Below are 23,496 nucleotides of genomic sequence, written 5' to 3' on the forward strand. Positions count from 1 at the left end.
CCTGAACAGGCCCCAGCTATGACTATAGCGTTCACCTATTCCTCTGCTGTTCTTCTCTTCCCAGTGTGTCCTATAGTGTCTCACTCTCTTTCCACATTGTACAGATGAACTCTCACCTGAGAGATATGAGACTGTATGGTTCATTATCTCTCGCCTCTGCATTTCCTTGTTTGTTCATGAGTCAGATCTTATCTTCTTTTCAGGTTATTTCCTCTTTGTCTCACTTGTTTTGTATCATACCTAGTAATGTTTCCATGTACAGTATGCCACTGCTTTGCCACCTCTTCCATCATGGTATGGTATGTTAGCTATGGACAGTATGTTTGTGTATCAACTTATTAAGGTTATAGATGTCTAATCTGTTATAGTTCTCAGGCAAAAATCTTTTTCCCATGAACCATAAGTCAGATTGACTCCAGATGTGGTATATCCATCTATCTGACTTCTGGTTCATGGGAAGAAGGTTTTGTCCTGAGGAGAACTGACTTGGTTCAGGGATCCTTTTATCTTATAGTGTGATCTTCTCAGGTGACTTCGGTGCTTGTGTGTTCTTGTGTGTGTGTGTCCTCTCTTTCTCAACCTGTCTCCAATCCTCTGATGATATGATCTCATATGTGTTTTGTGTTCTTGTCCACATGTCTGTGTTCCTGTGTGTTTGCGGCCATGTTTCTCCATCTCTCTCATGACTCCCTTCTCTCCTCAGGGTACCTGTGTGTCCACATGGAGAAGGATGAGAGCCTGGGAACCACTCTGATCCTAACCTGGGTTCCCAACTCCCGCATCCAGAAACAGGACGAGGAGGCCCTGCGTTACATCACCCCAGAGAGCTCACCTGTCCGCAGGAACGCTCGGCGCAGGCCCCGCAGGTAGAGTGGGGAGAGGGGAACGTAATGGACTTCTGTAGGTGGTGATATTGCAATAACTGGTGTTATCGTGAAAACGGCTTGTATCGCCGTAACAGGTTTTATTGCAGTAACTAGTTTTATTGTGATAACTGCTTGTATCCTGACAACTGAGCCTGAACTTTTTGTAATATAGGTGAACACTTTTTCAGGATGGTACTTAATTTCCATCTGGTCTTATCTAACTGAATTTCATCTTCTGAAAAAAACTATTTTACGGTAACACTGTAATGTTAACCCTACCTGCAGGCCCCACTCCCGACACCCTCCAGCCCAGGAGGAAGATGAGGACCGGGAGGAGGAGGAGAGGATCGGGAGCAGAACTGGGAATGGAGGGGGCCTGGGTCTGGAGGCCAGCATAGAGCCCCCTCCTCCCCAGCAGCAGCAGTCCCAGTCTGGGGGGGATGAGGGGGATGAGGGGTCCTGTGAGCTGTCGGCTGACGAGGTGAGCAGGGACAGCACCATGGGCTCGGACTCGGACACCACCTTCTCCTCACCCTTCTGCCTGTCGCCCGTCAGCGAGTCCCTCTTTGAGAGCAGCGGCTCTGTGTTCCTGGACAACGAGAGCAGGTGAGCTGGGAGGGGATGGGTTTGTGTGTGTGGATAATACAGACCTTGCTTCAAATTGTAATTTAAATAATTTCAAATACTTTATCAGGGCTTGATTGAGTTTGCATGTTGTCATTAAACCAATAGAAAAAGTCAGGCTAATGCAAATACTAAAAGTATTTGAAAGATTTCAGTATTTAAATGCAGGTCTGTTATGTGTACGTAGTTGTTTGTGACTTGTGTTAGACATAGATACGAATAGGGTGTTTTGGTGGAAAAAATGAAAGTTATTTTCAGTTGGATTTGTGTGAATTATCTATGCGAGGTAGCTATTGATATGCAGGGCACAAATGGAGCTGTAGTTTCCTTGGTATTTATAATTTATGTATGTATTGAATCCAGTCTCTGTCAGTTCAGACGCTGAATATTGGTGTCTTATCTTGCAGTGGAGACATTGAAATAGTTTAAGCATATAAGCACATGACAGAAATGCTTTTCCAATTATTTGGGTAGAGAAGCATCCAACTTGTTAAATACATATTTGAAACTGACTGCCTGAATGCAAACAAGAACCTGCAACCCATTTGCGTAAATATCATATGCTTATTTTAGGTAACCGGCAATTTGATCGTTTCCCCACCACTTTATAAAAGAGTTTTTAAAAGAGAGAGCGAGAGAGAGCAGCAACAGTTGTCTGTGTTTAAAGGCTGTAACCTTGAATAATGTTGAACCCACACTCCAGATGCCAGTTTCTCACCTCACAAGACAGAATTTCTCACCAGATCGAGGTAGTTGTAATAGGCCAAACCTACCACATGGTGGAGCCACAGAGAAGAGGATAAGTGTACGCTTACTGTCATTGGGGGAGGTTCACACTTCACACAGCATTTTTTAATTAAACCTTTATTTAACTAGGCAAGTCTGTAAATGAGAATTTGTTCTTTGTAGGGAGAGAAAGGGCTGTTAAAGCAGATAATTACAAGGTTATGGTAATATCCAGTAGATTCAGGTTCTTATTGGCAACATGGGCCAAAACACACACATTGTCCTTCGCTAAATCAATCCAATTAAAGCAGCTTAGTTAACAGTTAGGAGTTAGCAGTTAGCACACACATTCATTATGTGGTCCATGCAGGAATTCTACCGACAGCCTTGGTGTTGCCAACACTCTGCTCCAACCAACTAAACCATCTGGACTAAACCACTATCATGTTGCTGTACTGACCTTATGGCCATTCTCCTTTATACATCCCTCAGAGGTCGTTTCCACACAGAGGTATTTGGCCAGAAACACAGCCCAGGATGAGGGAGTTTGAAATGTGTGTTTTGTCTATTTAACACTGTAAGTGCAGTTAGTGTGTGACTTGGCAGCTTTCTCTTGCACTGCCTCTAACCTTTTCTTTCTTTCTTTCTTTCTTTCTTTCTTTCTTTCTTTCTTTCTTTCTTTCTTTCTTTCTTTCTTTCTTTCTTTCTTTCACTCGTTCTCTCGCTCTCTTTCTTTATCCTTCGCTAATGTTTCTCTTTAACCCAATCTCCATTTTTTTCTCCCTGTACTTCCTTTCCCCTCTTCACTCCCTCCCTCCCTGGGTCTGTGTGAAACGCTCTTTGATTCCTCCCCGCTCCTGAGGTTGTTGTGCTGGGCTGTGTGTCAACTGGGTGGATTAGAGGAATGGAGAGTGGTCTGGTCCGGGCCTACAGGCAGCAGCAACCCCTCTGGAACAGCACAGCTCTCAGCTTTAATTGACACTGTTAAGGGGCCTGGGACTGGAAACATGTCACTAGGAATCATGCAGAGAGAAATAATCTGTGTGTAAGAAAGTGAGTGGGGAGAGGGAGAAAGAGGGAGTGTGTAAGAAATCAAGAGAGTACATTATGTTGGTGTGTGGGAGAGCCTGTGTATTGTAACTTGTGTGTGCATGCATACGTGTTCACAATGCTATTATTGTTTCACACTTTTGAAACTCATCTATATGGTTAAGCTATTAGTTGCTCCAGTACAGCGTCTATATGGCTCCAGTACAGCGTCTATATGGCTCCAGTACAGCGTCTATATGGCTCCAGTACAGCGTCTATATGGCTCCAGTACAGCGTCTATATGGCTCCAGTACAGCGTCTATATGGCTCCAGTACAGCGTCTATATGGCTCCAGTACAGCGTCTATATGGCTCCAGTACAGCGTCTATATGGCTCCAGTACAGCGTCTATATGGCTCCAGTACAGCGTCTATATGGCTCCAGTACAGCGTCTATATGGCTCCAGTACAGCGTCTATATGGCTCCAGTACAGCGTCTATATGGCTCCAGTACAGCGTCTATATGGCTCCAGTACAGCGTCTATATGGCTCCAGTACAGCGTCTATATGGCTCCAGTACAGCGTCTATATGGCTCCAGTACAGCGTCTATATGGCTCCAGTACAGCGTCTATATGGCTTCCAGTACAGCGTCTATATGGCTCCAGTACAGCGTCTATATGGCTTCCAGTACAGCGTCTATATGGCTTCCAGTACAGCGTCTATATGGCTTCCAGTACAGCGTCTATATGGCTTCCAGTACAGCGTCTATATGGCTTCCAGTACAGCGTCTATATGGCTTCCAGTACAGCGTCTATATGGCTTCCAGTACAGCGTCTATATGGCTTCCAGTACAGCGTCTATATGGCTTCCAGTACAGCGTCTATATGGCTTCCAGTACAGCGTCCATATGGCTTCCAGTACAGCGTCCATATGGCTTCCAGTACAGCGTCTAAATGGCTTCCAGTACAGCGTCTATATGGCTTCCAGTACAGCGTCTATATGGCTTCCAGTACAGCGTCTATATGGCTTCCAGTACAGCGTCTATATGACTCCCAGTACAGCGTCTATATGACTCCCAGTACAGCATCTATATGACTCCCAGTACAGCGTCTATATGACTCCCAGTACAGCGTCTATATGGCTTCCAGTACAGCGTCTATATGGCTTCCAGTACAGCGTCTATATGGCTTCCAGTACAGCGTCTATATGGCTTCCAGTACAGCGTCTACAGTTGAAGTCGGAATTTTACATACACTTAGGTTGGAGCCATTAACTCGTTTTTCAACCACCTCTCAAATTTCTTGTTAACAAACTATAGTTTTGGCAAGTCGGTTAGGACATCTACTTTGTGCATGACACAAGTCATTTTTCCAACAATTGTTTACAGACAGATTATTTCCCTTATAATTCACTGTATCACAATTCCAGTGGGTCAGAAGCTTGGAAGATTCCAGAAAATGATGTCATGGCTTTAGAAGCTTCTGATAGGCTAATTGGCATCATTTGAGTCAATTGGAGGTGTTCCTGTGGTTGGATTTCAAGTCCTACCTTCAAACTCAGTGCCTCTTTGCTTGACATCATGGGAAAATCAAAAGAAATCAGCCAAGACCTCAGAAACAAAATTGTGACCTCCACAAGTCTGGTTAATCTTTGAGAGCAATTTCCAAACGCTTGAAGGTACCACGTTCATCTGTACAAACAATAGTACGCAAGTATAAACACCATGGGACCATGCAGCCGTCATACCGCTCAGGAAGGAGATGCGTTCTGTCTCCTAGAGATGAACATAATTTGGTGCAAAAAGTGCAAATCAATCCCAGAGCAACAGCAAAGGACCTTTTGAAGATGCTGGAGGAAACCGGTACAAAAGTATCTATATCCACAGTAAAACGAACCCTATATTGACATAACCTGAAAGGCCACTCAGCAAGGAAGAAGCCACTGCTCCAAAACCGCCATAAAAAAGCCAGACTACGGTTTGCAACTGCACATGGGGACAAAGATTGTACTTTTTGGAGAAATGTCCTCTGATCTGATGAAACAAAAATAGAACTGTTTGGCCATAATGACCATTGTTATGCTTGGAGGAAAAAGGGGGAGGCTTGCAAGCCAAAGAACACCATCCCAACCGTGAAGCACGGGGGTGGCAGCATCATCTTGTGGGGGTGCTTTGCTGCAGGAGGGACTGGTGCACTTAACAAAATAGATGGCATCATGAGGCAGGAAAATTGTGTGGATAAATTGAAGCAACATCTCAAGACATCAGTCAGTAAGTTAAAGCTTGGTCGCAAATGGGTCTTCCAAATGGACAATGACCCCAAGCATACTTCCAAAGTTGTGGCAAAATGGCTTACAGACAACAAAGTCAAGGTATTGGAGTGGCCATCACAAAGCCCTGACCTCAATCCTATAGAAAATTTGTGGGCAGAACTGAAAAAGCATGTGTGAGCAAGGAGGCCTACAAACCCGACTCAGTTACACCAGCTCTGTCAGGAGGAATGGGCCAAAATTCACCCAACTTAATGTGGGAAGCTTGTGGAAGGCTACCCGAACTGTTTGATCCAAGTTAAACAATTTAAAAGCAATGCTACCAAATAATAATTGAGTGTATGTAAACTTCTGACCCACTGGGAATGTGATGAAATAAATAAAAGCTGAAATAAACAATTCTCTCTACTAAAATAAAGGGGTGATCCTAACTGACCTAAGACAGGGAATCTTTACTAGGATTAAATGTCAGGAATTGTGAAACTGAGTTTAAATGTATTTGGCTAAGGTATATGTAAACTTCCTTCTTCAACAGTATATGGCTCCAGTACAGCATCTATATGGCTCCAGTACAGTATTCTAAACCACTGAATGTAGTGCGTCTGTAGGACAAAATTGCTATTATTTTTCTTTATCTTTAAAACTTTTAAATTCATAATATATCTCAAAAGTATTTTGCTGCCCTGTACAATTGTTAGAATCCTAAACATAGGTAATTAAATGATAGTACATTTCCATGTAAATGTACAGTAATATTTTTATATAACATTAAACCTATTTTTAGCTCTCCTCTTCTCCCTGCCCTCCCCAGAATTTTGATTAGATGTTTTTATACTGAACAAAAATATATGAACGCAACACGTAATGTGTTGGTCCCCTGTTTCATGAGCTGAAATAAAAGATCACAGACATTTTCCATACGAACAAAAAGCTTTTTTCTCTCAAATTTTGTGCATGAATTTGTTTACATCCCTGTTAGTGAGCATTTCTCCTTTGTCAAGATAATCCATCCACCTGATAGGTGTGGCATATCAAGAAGCTGATTAAATAGCATGATCATTACCTTATGCTGGGGACATTTTTCTTCACAAAACACAACTCCACAGATGTTTTGAGGGAGCATGCAATTGGCATGCTGACTGCAGGAATGTCCACCAGAGCTGTTGCTAGATAATTGTATGTTAATTTCTCTACCATAAGCCACCGCCAACATTGTTTTAGAGAATTTGGCAGAGCCCAACCGGCTTCATAATCGCAGACCACGTGTAACCACGCCAGCCCAGGATCTCCACATCCGGCTTCTTCACCTGCGGGATCGTCTGAGACCAGCCACGCAGACAGCCGATGAAACTGTGAATTTGCACAACCGAAGAATTTCAGTACAAACGGTCAGAAACCGTCTCAGGGAAGCTCATCTGCGTGTTGGTCGTCCTCACCAGGGGCTTAACCTGACTGCAGTTCACCAACTTCAGGGGGCAAATTCTCACCTTCGATGGCCACTGGCACGCTGGAGAAGTGTGCTCTTCATGGATTAATCCCAATTTCAACTGTAACGGTCAGTTGGCGTCGTGTGGGCAAGTGGTTTGCCGATGTCAACGTTGTGAACTGAGTGTCCCATGGTGGTGTTATGGTATGGGCAGACATAAGCTATGAACAAACACAATTACATTTTATCGATGGCAATTTTGAATGCACAGAGATACCATGACGAGATCCTATGGCCCATTGTCGTGACATTCATCTGCCGCCATCACCTCATGTTTCAGCATGATTATTTACTGCCCCATGTCACAAGGATCTATACACAATTCCTGGAAGCTGAAAATGTTCCAGTTCTTCCATGGCCTGCATACTCACCAGACATGTCACACACTGAGCATGTTTGGGATGCTCTGGATCTACGCATACTACAGCGTTTTCCAGTTATTGCCAATATCCATCAACTTCGCACAGCCATTGAGGAGTGGGACAACATTCCACAGGCCACAATCAACAGCCTGATCAACTCTATGCGATGGAGGTGTGTTGCGCTGCATGAGGCAAATGGTGGTCACACCAGATACTGACTGGTTTTCTGATCCACGCCCCTACTTCTTTAAGGTATCTGTGACCAACGGATGCATTTCTGTAGTCCCAGTCATGTGAAATCCATAGATTAGGGCCTAATGAATTTGTTTCAATTGACTGATTTCCTCATATGAACTGTAATTCAGTAAAATCGTTGAAATTGTTGCGTATTTGTGTATTTAATTCAGATCCCCATTAGCTGCTGAAAAAGCAGCAGCCACACAACATAGAACATGACAACATGCAGAACACTGATAGATAAGAACACTAATAGATAAGAACACTAATGTAAAGCTACATTTAAAACATCTAAAGAAAACTGTGTTAGTGTGTCTCTTCACAGTCCACGTTGTTCCTTAAGGTGTTTCATATTTCTTGCCTGAGTTACCATGTAGTCATTTTCCCAGCCTCTGTTCTTACTTGGGGACTGGGTTTTTGAGCTGTGATAACTGGCTGAAAAGACAATTTGGTACTTTCAACACATCAATATTTCTTACAATAATCGACAGTGACTCGGTCAATCTCTCGTCCACTCTGAGCCAGGAGCGACTGATATGCATATTATTGACATTGGCCCTCTTTGTACATTTGAGGACCAGACGTACTGTTCTGTTCTGGGCCAGCTGCAGCTTTTCTAGGTATCTTTTTGCCGCACCATTACCGTACAACTGTTTGGTTGCATGTGATGTAAAAAAATCAGAGCATCTCTTTATCACAGACAGACCTCTCCCCATCTTTACAACAATGCAATCAATATGCTTTGCCCTTGACAGTTTACAATCTAATAGAACACCAAGAAGTGTAGTTTCTTCTACTTGCTCAACAGCCACATTATTCATTGAGTTTAGGGACCATGGGGGTTGAGCCCCAGGCTCTGGTTCTCAGGGTGACGCCAGAGCTCTGTCCCTAGGGTAGAGCATCACGTAGGTGGGGAGCTTGTAGCTGTAGCTCCCCTGACGAGGGACATGCCATTAAAACAGCTTTTCCATCAAAACATGCTGTTGACATATACTGAGTGTGCTAAACATTAAGAACACCTTCCTAATATTGAGTTGCACCCCCCACCACTTTTTGCCCTCAGAACAGCCTCAATTTGTCGGGGCATGGACTCTACAAGGTGTCAAGCGTTCCACAGGGATGCTGACCCATGTTGACTCCAATGCTTCCCACAGTTGTCAAATTAGCTGGATGTCATTTGGGTGGTGGACCATTCTTGATACCCACCAGAAACTGTTGTGCATGAAACACCCAGCACCGTTGCAGTTCTTGGCACTTAAATCTTTTGTCTTGTGCATTCACCCTCTGAATGCCACACACACACAATCCATGTCTCAATTGTCTCAGAGCTTGAAAATCCTTCTTTAACCCGTCTCTTTCCGTTCATCTACACTGATTGTAGTGGATTTAACAAGTGACATCAATAAGGGGTCATAGCTTTGTCCTGGATTCAGTCTATGTCATGGAAAGAGCAGGTGTTACTAATGTTTTGTCCACGCAGTGCATAGTCTGTGTATAACACTGTATACATAGGCTATAGTGTAGTCGCTATAGAGAACAGCATCAGCTATTAGTGTGAACATTTAGCATTAGCTAATTGAGATCCACTGATGAGGTAGATGGCATTTAAAACCTCTCTGTAAGCACCCACTTATGTTAGCGTAAGCTATCTTCACTTCATTGATTAAGTAGACCCCATTTAAAACAGGTCCATGTTCAACACCTTCTGTTGATGCTGATTAGTTAACTGGAAAGACCAGAGACAGTTAGCTTAGCAATATCTCTGACAGTTACAATAGTTAGCATGTAGCGCAGTTTAAATATTCCTTTGAGACAATGTTTTAATCAATCAAATGTTGCCAGGTTTTATTCAAGCAGACCATTAAGTGTTGAGACTTTTGGTTTCTGTATGTTCTCTCAGCACCTCAATGTTATACAATAGGCCTATGACTCAGACCTGGGTTCAAATACTTAAAAATCATTTCAAATGCTTCTGCAGGGCTTGATTGAGATTTCCTGTTGCAATGGAACCGATAGAAAAGTCCCAAATCTGCAAATCCCACTCACCTGGCACTCCGGACAGGCTAAAGCAAAGGCTCAAAATATTTGAAAGATTTCAAATAGTATTTGAACCCAGGTTGATACATGATCCAGAGGGCAGTGAATCTGACCAATGAGGGGAGACCTTGCTGTCTTGATGGATCTCACATTATTTTCCCATATATAGGTATGTGACAACCCGAGACATGATCAATTCACAACCATTGATTTAGTTTGAAACTGACCAGCTCTGGCTCCTCTCATGGGACCAATAGGCTGTTTGTATTTATTATGGACTTAGAGAAATACTGTTCCATCAGCATACAAGGAAACAGCATTTAAATGTAAATGTTTTTCCATATTATTGACTTGTGTTTACTGGCCCCATTTGCAATTAATACATCACTGTGCTTCTCAGGTCTGGCTCTCCGAGACGTGTCTTGGTTGTTAATAGTTTGATTTACCCCCTTACCCAGGTGTGTGTGTGTGTGTGTTAACACAGTAGAGGAACCCCCAGCTCGGGTTACAGTGGCCGTGGGGGAATGACTGGGGAAATTGGAAGGCAGACGCTGTGATTTGTGTGTGTGTGCACAGTTTCTGTTGTATGCACTGTGTGTGTGTGACGTGCGTGGTTCCCCCCTGCACAGTAACCGCCATGCATTCTTCTCATTCTCTGTCCCATGGTCTAAGCCAGAACAATCCCAGGACATAAAACAAGGGACCACAACAGGGCAGTAAATAGACTCCTGATATTCAACACTAGTTACAGGCAGTACATAGCCCTCTGGACCCTGTTTGCCATATCTATTGCTTATGTGTTGTTAGAATTACATCTGTGTGCAATGCAATGATTCTCCAAAATCATGGTCCCATCAGTTTCCCTTAGACGCTGATCTAAGGTCTGTTTTAATTTAGCCAGTAATAGTTGTGGGTGTAAATTAATCTGATCCTATAACCAACTTAACTTCTCCCCCCTCATTTTCTCAGGGAGCTGTGCGACGAGTCCATGACCCATTCTGCCAGCTCCGCCTCCAGCCTGGACAGCCACGCTCCCTCTGAGAACAACAGCCAATCACAGGGCATGCGATGGGAGGAACAGCAGAAGGTGCTGGCGTTGGAGCAGCTGGGGGGAGTGTTCCGGGTTGACCTGGGTCACATGAGGTCGCTCCGCCTCTTCTTCAGGTCAGCCAGGGGTCATGGAGGGGTCATGATGTCTGGATATTTTATGACCTCAGGAACTTTACTCTCATAACAACTTACCTGCGTACAGTTGTGTTGTTTGACCTGTGAGGGTAAAGGGGAGGATTATCATTGTCCAACTCAAACGATTACAAAAATGAAAAAGTCACTTCAGAAAGTGGGCCTATATGTATGTAAAAAAAAAAAGGACTGTATTTGACAATCCAGGAAATGTTTCTGAAATTCTTCTCCAACTGAGAGTTTGCTGTATATGTTATAAGCCATGTTTTAGCAGTAACATTGTATGTGTATTTCTTTCAGCCAGTGTTTCTGTATGTTTGAATGGTATGTTGTGATTCCAGTGATGAGGCATGTAACAGTGGTCAGCTGGTGATCGCCAGCAGAGAGAGCCAGTATAAGGTCCTCCACTTCCACCACGCAGGTCTGGACAAGCTGGCTGAGATCTTCCAACAGTGGAAGTGCTGCAGAGAGACCCAGCTCAAAGACCAGGTGAGACATGTTAGCATTGTGGCTAGATACCATCTTACTTCGGCGTTATTATTGTGGCTAGATAACATGTTATTTCAGTGTTAGGATTGTGGTTAGATACCATGTTATTTCAGTGTTAGTATAATGGCTAGTTCCTTTATCTCTCGCTCTCTGCCCCACACCCATCCTTCTCGCTCTCTCTCTGTCCCCCACCTATCGATCTTGCTCTTTCTCCTCCCTCTCTCTTCCAGGTAGTGGATGAGAAGTCATGTATGCAGTTCTCCATCCGGAGGCCCACCCTGCCGTCCGCTGAGACCCACCCAGAGGAGCGTCTGTACCGCCGTCTGGACGTCACCACCTGGCTCCGACACCTCAACCACAACGGACAGGTGGAGGAGGAGTACAAGCTACGCAAGGTGAGTGTGTAGCTGGGATAAGACCTTGGAAGACTGACAGACTTGTTTACATTTGTATACGATCATGTGTCTGTCAATTATGCATGGGAATATTTGGGAAAAGATTTCTTAAATAAAAATGACATGGAGCTGATTTCCTGGTGTTTTTAGTCTTATGTCAAACAATGGAAATGAAAAAAAAATCACAAAATTCACAAAATTCTAGGGGGGCAAATAAAACCTCCTGCATCACTAAATCGGCCGATGGGCCACCAGTTGGAGAACCCTGGTGTAGTTACTGTAGCTAACATTGTTGAATTCTAGACTTCTACTACTCAGGCTGATCATGTCCTCTCTGTTCCCCCCTCAGGCCATCTTCTTTGGGGGCATTGACCCTTCCATCCGTGGGGAGGTGTGGCCCTTCTTACTGCACTACTACAGCTGTGACTCCTCCTCCCAGGAGAGAGAGGCCTGGAGACTGCAGAAACGCTCCGAGTACCACGACATCCAGCAGAGGAGGTAGGTGGCTGGGGGTTTACTATAACTAATGGCTCTCCATCCAGTAGAGGAGGTAGGTGGCTGGGGGTTTACTATAACTAATGGCTCTCCATCCAGTAGAGGAGGTAGGTGGCTGGGGGTTTACTATACTAATGGCTCTCCATCCAGCAGAGGAGGTAGGTGGCTGGGGGTTTACTATAACTAATGGCTCTCCATCCAGCAGAGGAGGTAGGTGGCTGGGGGTTTACTATAACTAATGGCTCTCCATCCAGCAGAGGAGGTAGGTAGCTGGGGGTTTACTATAACTAATGGCTCTCCATCCAGCAGAGGAGGTAGGTAGCTGGGGGTTTACTATAACTAATGGCTCTCCATCCAGCAGAGGAGGTAGGTGGCTGGGGGTTTACTATACTAATGGCTCTCCATCCAGTAGAGGAGGTAGGTGGCTGGGGGTTTACTATAACTAATGGCTCTCCATCCAGTAGAGGAGGTAGGTGGCTGGGGGTTTACTATAACTAATGGCTCTCCATCCAGTAGAGGAGGTAGGTAGCTGGGGGTTTACTATAACTAATGGCTCTCCATCCAGTAGAGGAGGTAGGTAGCTGGGGGTTTACTATAACTAATGGCTCTCCATCCAGTAGAGGAGGTAGGTAGCAGGGGGTTTACTATAACTAATGGCTCTCCATCCAGTAGGAGGAGGTAGGTGGCTGGGGGTTTACTATAACTAATGGCTCTCCATCCAGTAGAGGAGGTAGGTGGCTGGGGGTTTACTATACTAATGGCTCTCCATCCACCAGAGGAGGTAGGTGGCTGGGGGTTTACTATAACTAATGGCTCTCCATCCAGCAGAGGAGGTAGGTGGCTGGGGGTTTACTATACTAATGGCTCTCCATCCACCAGAGGAGGTAGGTGGCTGGGGGTTTACTATACTAATGGCTCTCCATCCACCAGAGGAGGTAGGTGGCTGGGGGTTTACTATACTAATGGCTCTCCATCCAGCAGAGGAGGTAGGTAGCTGGGGGTTTACTATAACTAATGGCTCTCCATCCAGTAGAGGAGGTAGGTAGCTGGGGGTTTACTATAACTAATGGCTCTCCATCCACCAGAGGAGGTAGGTAGCTGGGGGTTTACTATAACTAATGGCTCTCCATCCAGCAGAGGAGGTAGGTGGCTGGGGGTTTACTATACTAATGGCTCTCCATCCAGCAGAGGAGGTAGGTAGCTGGGGATTTACTATAACTAATGGCTCTCCATCCAGTAGAGGAGGTAGGTAGCTGGGGGTTTACTATAACTAATGGCTCTCCATCCAGGGCAGCTGCACTGCTGCTGACCATGTGCCTCTCAGTGTCTGTGTGTGTGCGGGGGGGGGTTCTAGTGTGTCGTTTTCGATGAAAGAAGGACATTCATAACACTGGAACATATGTGGTTAATTTATACAAAGGAATAAGGTGGCACCAAGCCATATCCTGCTAACTGTTACACACACACCTTGTGGTTTCACTTTGCAAATGGAGCAATCAATAGACACAATTACAGAACGTGTTATGGGAGTGCTGGGTGTAAATTAACAGGCCTCCTGGGTAAAAACATGTCATCGCTGATCAAATCATATTCTCATATTCTATCAATATGATGGCTGCAGCTCGATGCACGCAGCACACACGCACTAAAAGAGAATAAAGGGTGCAACCAGTCAGAGTTTATTTTAACCTCCCAGCGTTACTGTCCCTAATCCTCTTTCTTTTTCAATACATTTACATTTGACATTTGACTCATTTAGCAGACACTTGTCCAGAGCAACTTAAAGGAGCAATTAGGGTTAAGTGCCTTGATCAAGGGCACATTGGCAGATGTTTCACGTAGTCGGCTTGGATATTCGAACCAGCGACCTTTTGGTTAATGGCCGTACGCTCTTAACCGCTAGGCTTCCTAAGCTTCCACACAGTGTGCATGTGTGCGCAAGTGTGTGTGCACGAGTGCACAGAATTGATATGATAATTGGCCGGTCTTCAGCGGAATGGCATATTAACCTTTAGAATACATCAGAAGATGTAATCCAAACCAGCCAATTAGACGCTCTATTCCTCCTGTGATGTGATGAGGCTGATGGAAAAACACTTGACTGAGCCTCCAGGGGCCATTGGCTCATCATTAAGACCCTGGAACTACAGTCTCTGCCTTCTAAAGGTGGTGGCACTGGTACCACTCTACTTAAAGCCTGCAGATATAATGCATTATGATGCAGGTATCATAACTGATTAGACTTGTCATGAACATGTATGACACCCTTATAATCATCTGTTTATGATCCTGACTAAAGACCAGCCCCTGTTAATTAAATAATTTAGTTCTATATGGAAATATAACATTAGATTATTTATATAAGTCACATTTTGAAGTCACATGCTTATAAGTCACATGCTTGTTTGATTTGATGTTCTGTGCCGTAGCCAGTACTGTTGAAGATGTTAAACATGGATGATCCTGCTGGAGAGGAGAGAGATGTCAATATATACCTGTTCTGAACAAACACAGGAGGAGGAGAGAGTTGTGGAGAGTTGATTCAGTTTGCTCGTCTATTTTCTACAAGGTCTTATGTCTCTGTGGTCTTACATGTTAATGTTGAGTTACACGATTAGGGGATTCTGGTAGCAGGACCAGGTACAGCTGCTGACAGTTCTCCAGAAAGGGAAGAAGAGAGAGTGAGGCATGGAGGGAGAGAGGGGACAAGGGACTGGGAGAGAGGGAAAGAGGGATCAAGGGACTGGGAGAGAGAAGGAGTGAGGGAGGAGATGCTGAGGGAGAGGCAGACAAACACAGACCCAGAAAGTAAACAGTTGCGTGAAGTTGCATCAGGCCTAGTGTTATTGTTCCTGGCGGGGCTCAATGGAAAACAAATAGTGTTAATTAAATCCCCTCTGCTCTGCTCGTTAGGGTAGGGGTCAGGTCCTCAGTGTTCAGGTTCTCAGCCAGAGAGTGATAGGAGGGGGTTAGGGTTAGATCATAGGTTGTTTAAGTGGTTTACATTGCCCCAACATCCTCACCCTACCCTTTTTCTGACATCCTATCAAGGGTTAAATTAAAAGTACATTTTTTAAGTTGAGTAACTGCCTTTCAGTTTGGTTGACATTAGTGCATAGCCCCAGTATTTAACCCAGTTTAAATCCCCTTCCTCCCTGTGTCTGTCCCTGCCATCCCCAGGTTGTCTATGAGTCCTGAGGAGCACAGTGACTTCTGGAGGAAGGTTCAGTTCACCGTGGACAAGGACGTGGTGAGGACAGACCGCAGCAACCACTTCTTCAGGGGAGAGAACAACCCCAATGTGGAGATCATGAGGTCAGGACAGATGGCTCTGTCTGGGCATGTCCCTCTTTTCTCTTACTCACTCTCCTCTCTGCTGTCATTATTTTTCTTTCAATCTTATACTTTCTCTCCCCTACCACTTCTCTTTCCTCTCATCTCTATCCATATCCTTTCCTCTCTGTCTTTATTCTATTTTTCACTCTCTCCTCTCTTACCACTCTTCCCCACTCTATTCTCCCCCCTTTCTTCCTCACCTTTTCAATTTCTCATCATCTTTCCTATCCCGTAGTCCAGTGCACAGGAGGTAATATTGTACATGAATATCATATTCTGAACCCTGGGGGAAACTAACTAATGACTTTCATGCTTTATTGACTCCCAGTAAGTTGTTAGAGGACTAGTTCTGATGCATACTTACAGCTAATAGCTTCCTAAATGAGGAGCTAAAGGCTTTCAAAACCAGGCTGTTTAAGTGACTCTCATGGCTGGATCTCAGTATTGGTGAAAGTAACTGGGTCAAGTAGAGTAGGGGTGGGGAGGTTAGAACTCTCATGTATTATTATGGCCCAATATTATCTCACCACTTTTCATATGTCTTATTCATTCGCTTACTCTGTTTTAATGCCATAGTGTTAATTAGCTTTAAGTTCCTCTGTGTCCACATCACTAAGGAATGATCATGGTCCACACACTCAACACAGTCGTGAAGGCACAACAACACCTCTTCCCCCTCAGGAGGATGAAAAGATTTGGCAGGGACCCTCGGATCGTTATAAAGTTCTACAGCTGCACCATTGAGAGCATCTTGACTGGCTGCATCACCTCTTGGTTTGGCAACTGCTTGGCATCTGACCGCAAGGCTCTACAGAGGGTAGTGTGTACGGCCCAGTACATCACTGGGGCCAAGCTTCCTGCCATTAAGGACCAGGCGGTGTCAAAGAAAGGCCCTAACAATTGTCAGACTCCAGCCACCCAAGTCATAGACTGTTCTCTCTGATACCGCACGTCAAGCGGTACCAATTCACCAAGTCTGGAACCAACAGGACCCTGAACAGCTACTATCCCCAAGCCATTAGACTGTTAAATAGTTAGTCTGGGTGGCTATTTGGTTAACTATTTAACTATCTGCAGTGACCCTTTTTGCCTTAACTTTTTAGACTCATCGCATACACTGCTGTTACTGTTTATTATCTATCCTGTTACCTGTCACTTTATCCCTACCTATATGTACATACACTGCTGTTACTGTTTATTATCTATCCTGTTACCTAGTCACTTTATCCCTACCTATATGTACATACACTGCTGTTACTGTTTATTATCTATCCTGTTACCTAGTCACTTTATCCCTACCTATATGTACATACACTGCTGTTACTGTTTATTATCTATCCTGTTACCTAGTCACTTTATCCCTACCTATATGTACATACACTGCTGTTACTGTTTATTATCTATCCTGTTACCTAGTCACTTTATCCCTACCTATATGTACATACACTGCTGTTACTGTTTATTATCTATCCTGTTACCTAGTCACTTTATCCCTACCTATATGTACATACACTGCTGTTACTGTTTATTATCTATCCTGTTACCTAGTCACTTTATCCCTACCTATATGTACATACACTGCTGTTACTGTTTATTATCTATCCTGTTACCTAGTCACTTTATCCCTACCTATATGTACATACACTGCTGTTACTGTTTATTATCTATCCTGTTACCTAGTCACTTTATCCCTACCTATATGTACATACACTGCTGTTACTGTTTATTATCTATCCTGTTACCTAGTCACTTTATCCCTACCTATATGTACATACACTGCTGTTACTGTTTATTATCTATCCTGTTACCTAGTCACTTTATCCCTACCTATATGTACATACACTGCTGTTACTGTTTATTATCTATCCTGTTACCTAGTCACTTTATCCCTACCTATATGTACATACACTGCTGTTACTGTTTATTATCTATCCTGTTACCTAGTCACTTTATCCCTACCTATATGTACATACACTGCTGTTACTGTTTATTATCTATCCTGTTACCTGTCACTTTATCCCTACCTATATGTACATACACTGCTGTTACTGTTTATTATCTATCCTGTTACCTGTCACTTTATCCCTACCTATATGTACATACACTGCTGTTACTGTTTATTATCTATCCTGTTACCTGTCACTTTATCCCTACCTATATGTACATACACTGCTGTTACTGTTTATTATCTATCCTGTTACCTGTCACTTTATCCCTACCTATATGTACATACACTGCTGTTACTGTTTATTATCTATCCTGTTACCTAGTCACTTTATCCCTACCTATATGTACATACACTGCTGTTACTGTTTATTATCTCTCCTGTTACCTGTCACTTTATCCCTACCTATATGTACATACACTGCTGTTACTGTTTATTATCTATCCTGTTACCTAGTCACTTTATCCCTACCTATATGTACATACACTGCTGTTACTGTTTATTATCTATCCTGTTACCTATTATTTCTGCATTTTTCTCTCTGAATAGTTGGGATGAGAAGTAAGCATTTCACTGTTGGTCTACACCGGTTTACAAAGCATGTGAAAAATACAATTTGATTTGATCTAATTGATTGTTTTAACGACAGTGTCTAAACATCTATATGACCTGTTGGTTAGTGTGATCGGTCAGTATGACTTTGTATGTGTAACTTAGTATGAGGTAATATGTGTAACTTAGTATGAGGTAATATGTGTAACTTAGTTTGAGGTAATATGTGTAACTTAGTTTGAGGTAATATGTATAACTTAGTTTGAGGTAATATGTATAACTTAGGATGAGGTGACTATGATCTCTTGATATTGTCTGTGGTGGTGTTCCTCCATTCCTCCAGGTGTGTGCTGCTGAACTACGCGGTGTTCAACCCAGAGATGGGCTACTGCCAGGGCATGTCTGACCTGGTGGCCCCCCTGCTGACCGAGGTGCAGGATGAGAGTGACACGTTCTGGTGCTTCGTAGGCCTGATGGAGAACACCATCTTCATCAGCTCTCCCCGCGACGAGGACATGGAGAGACAACTGGTAAGGGGACAGAGGGAGAGTGTCTTTCTTTCTCTCTCTTTTTATTATACACACTTTTCTCTCTTCTCTCTCGCTATCTGAGATTCTCGTGTTTGTGTATTGTTTTGTGTGTGTGTGTGTGTGTGTGTGGCGTTACATTCATATCCACATTAGTGCCCTAACCATCTCTCTCCCGTTCCAGATGTACCTGAGGGAGCTGTTGCGTCTGATGCTGCCCCGGTTCCACCAGCACCTGACCCAGCTGGGGGAGGACGGGCTCCAGCTGCTCTTCTGTCACCGCTGGATCCTGCTCTGCTTCAAACGGGAGTTCCCCGACACAGAGGCCCTGCGTATGTGGGAGGCCTGCTGGGCACACTACCAGGTACGCAACTTTACATCAGCATACGCACAGCAACATGTTGTACATGGCATTGGTGTACACAGAGCAATATCAAACACACAACATTGGCATACATACACCAATATCAAACAATGTGTGTATTAACAACTGTGTGTAACAGTGTTAGGAGTTTTTAGCCTGGTATAGGTATAACCATCATTCATACTACACACTAGTTATAGAGATTAGAGTTGGATGTAGACACAACCACACACACACAAACTGTACTGTAGGCAGGCTCTCCACAGTCCAGTATAAATGTACTTTGTCAATAACACGCTGTCGCTCCCTCAGACGGACTACTTCCATCTGTTTGCGTGTGTGGCCATCATCGTGCTGTACGGTGATGACGTGACGGAGCAGCAGTTAGCCACTGACCAGATGTTGCTCCACTTCAGCAACCTCTCCATGCACATGAACGGGGAGCTGGTGCTGCGCAAGGTAACGCCAGCAGTTAGCCTTAGCATGATGATGCGCTACTCCATCCAAGGCTGGGCTACTTTACCTCATGCTATGCTAGGCTATACTAGCATTTTATGCAACGCTAGCATTTTACCCTCTAGTTAGCATACTATGGTGGTTGTTTAATTCTTAACTCATCCCCTCAGTGTACACTCATCGACTGCACCGAATGGATTTAAAGGAATGGCGTTTGTAATACAACAAAGCATAATAGTCCTTGTTGCTCCCCAGCCCTCAAGGAGTGTTGAAATACTTGCTGTGATCCTGCCATGTTGAGGATTTCTGAGTCATGGCCTGTAGTGTGTTTGTCTTCTCCTCATGTTTATGGATGCCATGTTAGTACTGCTGCTGCAGCAACAGCACATTTTAGCATGCAGGTGTTAGGACTGTTATAGAACCCCTATCAGATTTGATATCTCTGTGTCTGTGAACAGCTCAGCCCTATTTAGTTTAAATTAGATCACGTTAATTGATTTTGGCTGCGTTAGATCATGTTCTTCCACGTCTGAAGGAGCTATTGATTTAGTCAAATGTTATTCAAATCTCCATGATACTAAGTGTGATACTGTTAGCTGTTTTGCAAGTCTAGAGGTTTAGCTGCCTTCTATTTCCTCCTCTCTACGTGTTTTCCTCATGTTTAACCTTTCTCTCATACACTGCCACTCCTCCTCTCCTCCAGTCCCTTGTTCTCTCACATGCTCTCTTTCTCTCCATTTCTTCTCTCCATTTCTTGACCCTCTCTTATGTTCTCTCTCTTCCTCTCTCTCTCCCACCCTTCCTACTACCAGGCCCGTAGTCTACTCTACCAGTTCCGTCTGTTACCCAGAATCCCGTGCAGCCTCCATGACCTGTGTAAGCTGTGCGGTCCAGGGATGTGGGACAGTCGCTACATCCCGGCCGTGGAGTGTTCCGGGGAGCATCCCGACTCCCAGAGCTGCCCCTATGGAGGCACAGCCACCCCCCCAGCCCTCCCCGTCGCCCTCCCCCCTCACCCAACCCCACCCCACTCCCCGAGGGCAAGAGAGGCTCCAAGACCAGAGACATCTTCATGTTTCGGAAGCAGTCCTGAGTTGAAATAGGGGGGAGGGAGACAATGGTGCTAACTGTAACTGTTGAGTCGATCAGGAGCTCCAGTACCACTTTTCTGCCACTTGGATTCCCAACATACTGTATGTGCTTCTCTCTGATACTTCTCTTCACACTCTCCCCCTTTTCACAATCCCCATCTTATTAAAGGGATTTTCCACCTGATCCTTTTGTCCGGTGTGACATGGAACACTGCCTTATAAGAATGTATATTTATTTGGAACATTCAGTACCACAGACACTTGGCACTACGGTTCCCATGAAGAAGAAGAAGCTGCTCTGCTATTGGAGGAGATTGTCCAATCATCACTCTGTGTTGGACTGTAACCGTTCAGGGTCCACACTGTGGTCTAAGGTTGCTGGACTGGATTCAAGGTGACTCCAACGGTCAGATACTGACTTGAGGTGTGTTGTCGTACTTTGAACTCCATCGAAAGGTTTTCATATGCTGACAATGGAATGTTTGTGTGAATAATGGAATTATATATTATCTCAGCATATTGCAATCAGGCTGAATGAAGCCTTTTAACACTACACACTTATAAACCTCCATCAACCAAGAGAGGCAAGTTGTCATTTCAACTGTCAGTAACTTGAAATATTGTTACTTTTCCAATCATATATTTTTTCCGTTCCCTTCAAAGAGGGAGTATGTGTATCTGTGGGTTTGCGATTACAATATTTAGCAATATAGTACAATTATATCCTTGCATGAGCAACCCTTTAAGTATATAGGGCACAACCTGTTTAGCGAATAACACAAAGCCCAAAACAGAGGTATGTAGGAAACGTGTTGTGGAAACAGTTTTCTACAAACATCCTTATCCAGATTCCTGTTCAGAAACCTGTTCATTTATTCTGACATTATCAGATTCCTGTTCAGAAACCTGCTCATTTATTCTGACATTATCAGATTCCTGTTCAGAAACCTGCTCATTTATTCTGACATTATCAGATTCCTGTTCAGAAACCTGCTCATTTATTCTGACATTATCAGATTCCTGTTCAGAAACCTGCTCATTTATTCTGACATTATCAGATTCCTGTTCAGAAACCTGCTCATTTATTCTGACGTTATTAGATTCCTGTTCAGAAACCTGCTCATTTATTCTGACATTATTAGATTCTTGTTCAGAAACCTGCTCATTTATTCTGACGTTATCAGATGACACTGCCTGTCAGCCACAAGGAAGGTGGGATTTAATTTATCTTTGATAAGAGGGGATATGAATAAATATGGCATCTATCAAAGCAATAGGGATTGAAAAATAAAAATTAGACTAGATGTAGAGTTTGTGAAAAATATGCAGTGATGGTTGTGGATATCACACCATTACCAGTCAGTGTACAGTTTGGTCAGCTAGCTACATATCGAATACGAGGCAGGATATTAGACATTGTGTTTGTAAGTTTACTTTAAGTTTGTTTTTGTTAAATGTCAGACATGGCGGTTGTGTATAAGCTCAACAGAGTGTTTTTTTTTTTCATATCTAGAAACACATTGACCTCCACCTTGACCTCCAAGTGAATGAACACCACATTGTTGTCACTGCACTAAACAATATTATAAGTAATTTGATTTGTACAGCACAGCTTCAATCAAATACAATGAAATCTCAAGGTTCTTCACCTGCACCAACCAAGTGAATTTGTCCATATGAATGTATCCACTTTGTTGCTTTCTATTCTCTTCACTGTTTATTTCACGTGTGTGTGTGTGTGTGTGTGTGTGTGTGTGTGTGTGTAAACGGCAGTGACCTCCCAACATCTGGTAATGAGTTGGGGAGCAGCCACCAATAGGCCTCCACTGACCGATCTCAATTACACAACACATCACAGAGAGAGAGAGAGAAAGGGGGAGAGCGGGCGAAAGAGAACCCGACCTGGTCCAAATACTATTTGAACTAATTTTAAGTGGTTTATTTGTGGTTGAGTGAGCTTGCCTGGCTGAATAATGGGCCAATAGATTAGTCCCAAAAGGCAGGCAGATGACACCAAAAGCTTAAAGTATTTGAAAGATTTAAATTTTTTACATTTGAATTTATTTCCCAGAGAATTATCAAGGCCTATCAAGTGAAGTGTTGAGATCTGCATGTTTCCTGTAATCTGTGAGTTCTCACGGTGGCGAGGGTTCTGGGGGTGGGTGTTAGAGTGCCACTCCTGGGGGAAAAACATCTTCAAATTGCCACTAAAAGGTAACATTAGGATCTTCAAGCTGCTTCCCCTCTCTCTCCTGCTCAACATGCAGTCTCTGCAAATGACATGCATTACTGGCCCCTGCGTCCATTAGTCATCTGTGGCTGCTGCTCGCTGAAAAAGCCTGGAGATTTAGATTGTACCAACCACTTTATAAAGGGCTAACCGATGGATGGTAACGTGATTTGGAAAATAATTGGGTGGCAAGGCGGCGGGGCTGTGTGTGTGTTTGTGTGTGTGTGTGTTGCTTATCTCGATTCTTCATCTCTTTCCATGGACTGCTTATCTCACATGTTGAAACTGTTTCTGCACGTGAGTCACTGTAACATGTCTTTGGGTTTAGCTCTATTTAAAAACGGTTTGTGACTGAGTTATCACTGAATGTACAGTTCTATAAGGTTCTATAATAATACACAGGCCACTGATGAGGGTCTACTGTGGTCCTCTGCTTTAGTATAGCCAACACATGCAAGACTGGCTTTCACATGCTGAAGGGCCGTGGTGAAGGCAGAAACATTGGTGATTTGAAATAAATGGTGTAAATGGAACTTTTATTTTTCACACACTTTTCTCTCTGCATTCTGACCTTGAACTTAAGCATGAGGAACTGCATGTGCCAGCCAGCTATTCGTTTGGGTGGAGATCACATAAATGGCGGTCTGGCAGAGGTGTGTCTACAGATTCTCTACATGTATTCAGAACTTTCTGACCTTCCCTAATAACTTCAACACCTTTATGCTATTTTTCCATTAAGTAGGATTCGTGATTATTCCCTAAACATAAATGTGTAAAATCACTGTTTTTCAATCTAATTG

At 43.7% G+C, this 23,496-nt stretch overlaps 1 protein-coding gene across 1 annotated transcript in view; it reads left to right on the forward strand.

Annotated features, from left to right (window-relative positions):
• The window catches only part of LOC106601774 (TBC1 domain family member 16-like), a 29,037-nt gene extending 5,808 nt beyond the window's left edge, over window positions 1–23,229 (forward strand). The window contains 12 exon segments of the mRNA XM_045715521.1: window positions 704–866; window positions 1,152–1,472; window positions 10,604–10,798; window positions 11,158–11,305; window positions 11,536–11,700; window positions 12,050–12,198; window positions 15,376–15,510; window positions 18,372–18,558; window positions 18,740–18,919; window positions 19,232–19,378; window positions 20,188–20,355; window positions 20,358–23,229. Of these exon segments, the coding sequence (XP_045571477.1) occupies window positions 704–866; window positions 1,152–1,472; window positions 10,604–10,798; window positions 11,158–11,305; window positions 11,536–11,700; window positions 12,050–12,198; window positions 15,376–15,510; window positions 18,372–18,558; window positions 18,740–18,919; window positions 19,232–19,378; window positions 20,188–20,355; window positions 20,358–20,468 (2,069 nt within the window). The 3' untranslated portion in view covers window positions 20,469–23,229.
• Window positions 23,230–23,496: the final 267 nt, after the last annotated feature.

Source organism: Salmo salar, chromosome ssa03 (assembly GCF_905237065.1).
Source record: "Salmo salar chromosome ssa03, Ssal_v3.1, whole genome shotgun sequence".
NCBI lineage: Eukaryota > Metazoa > Chordata > Actinopteri > Salmoniformes > Salmonidae > Salmo > Salmo salar.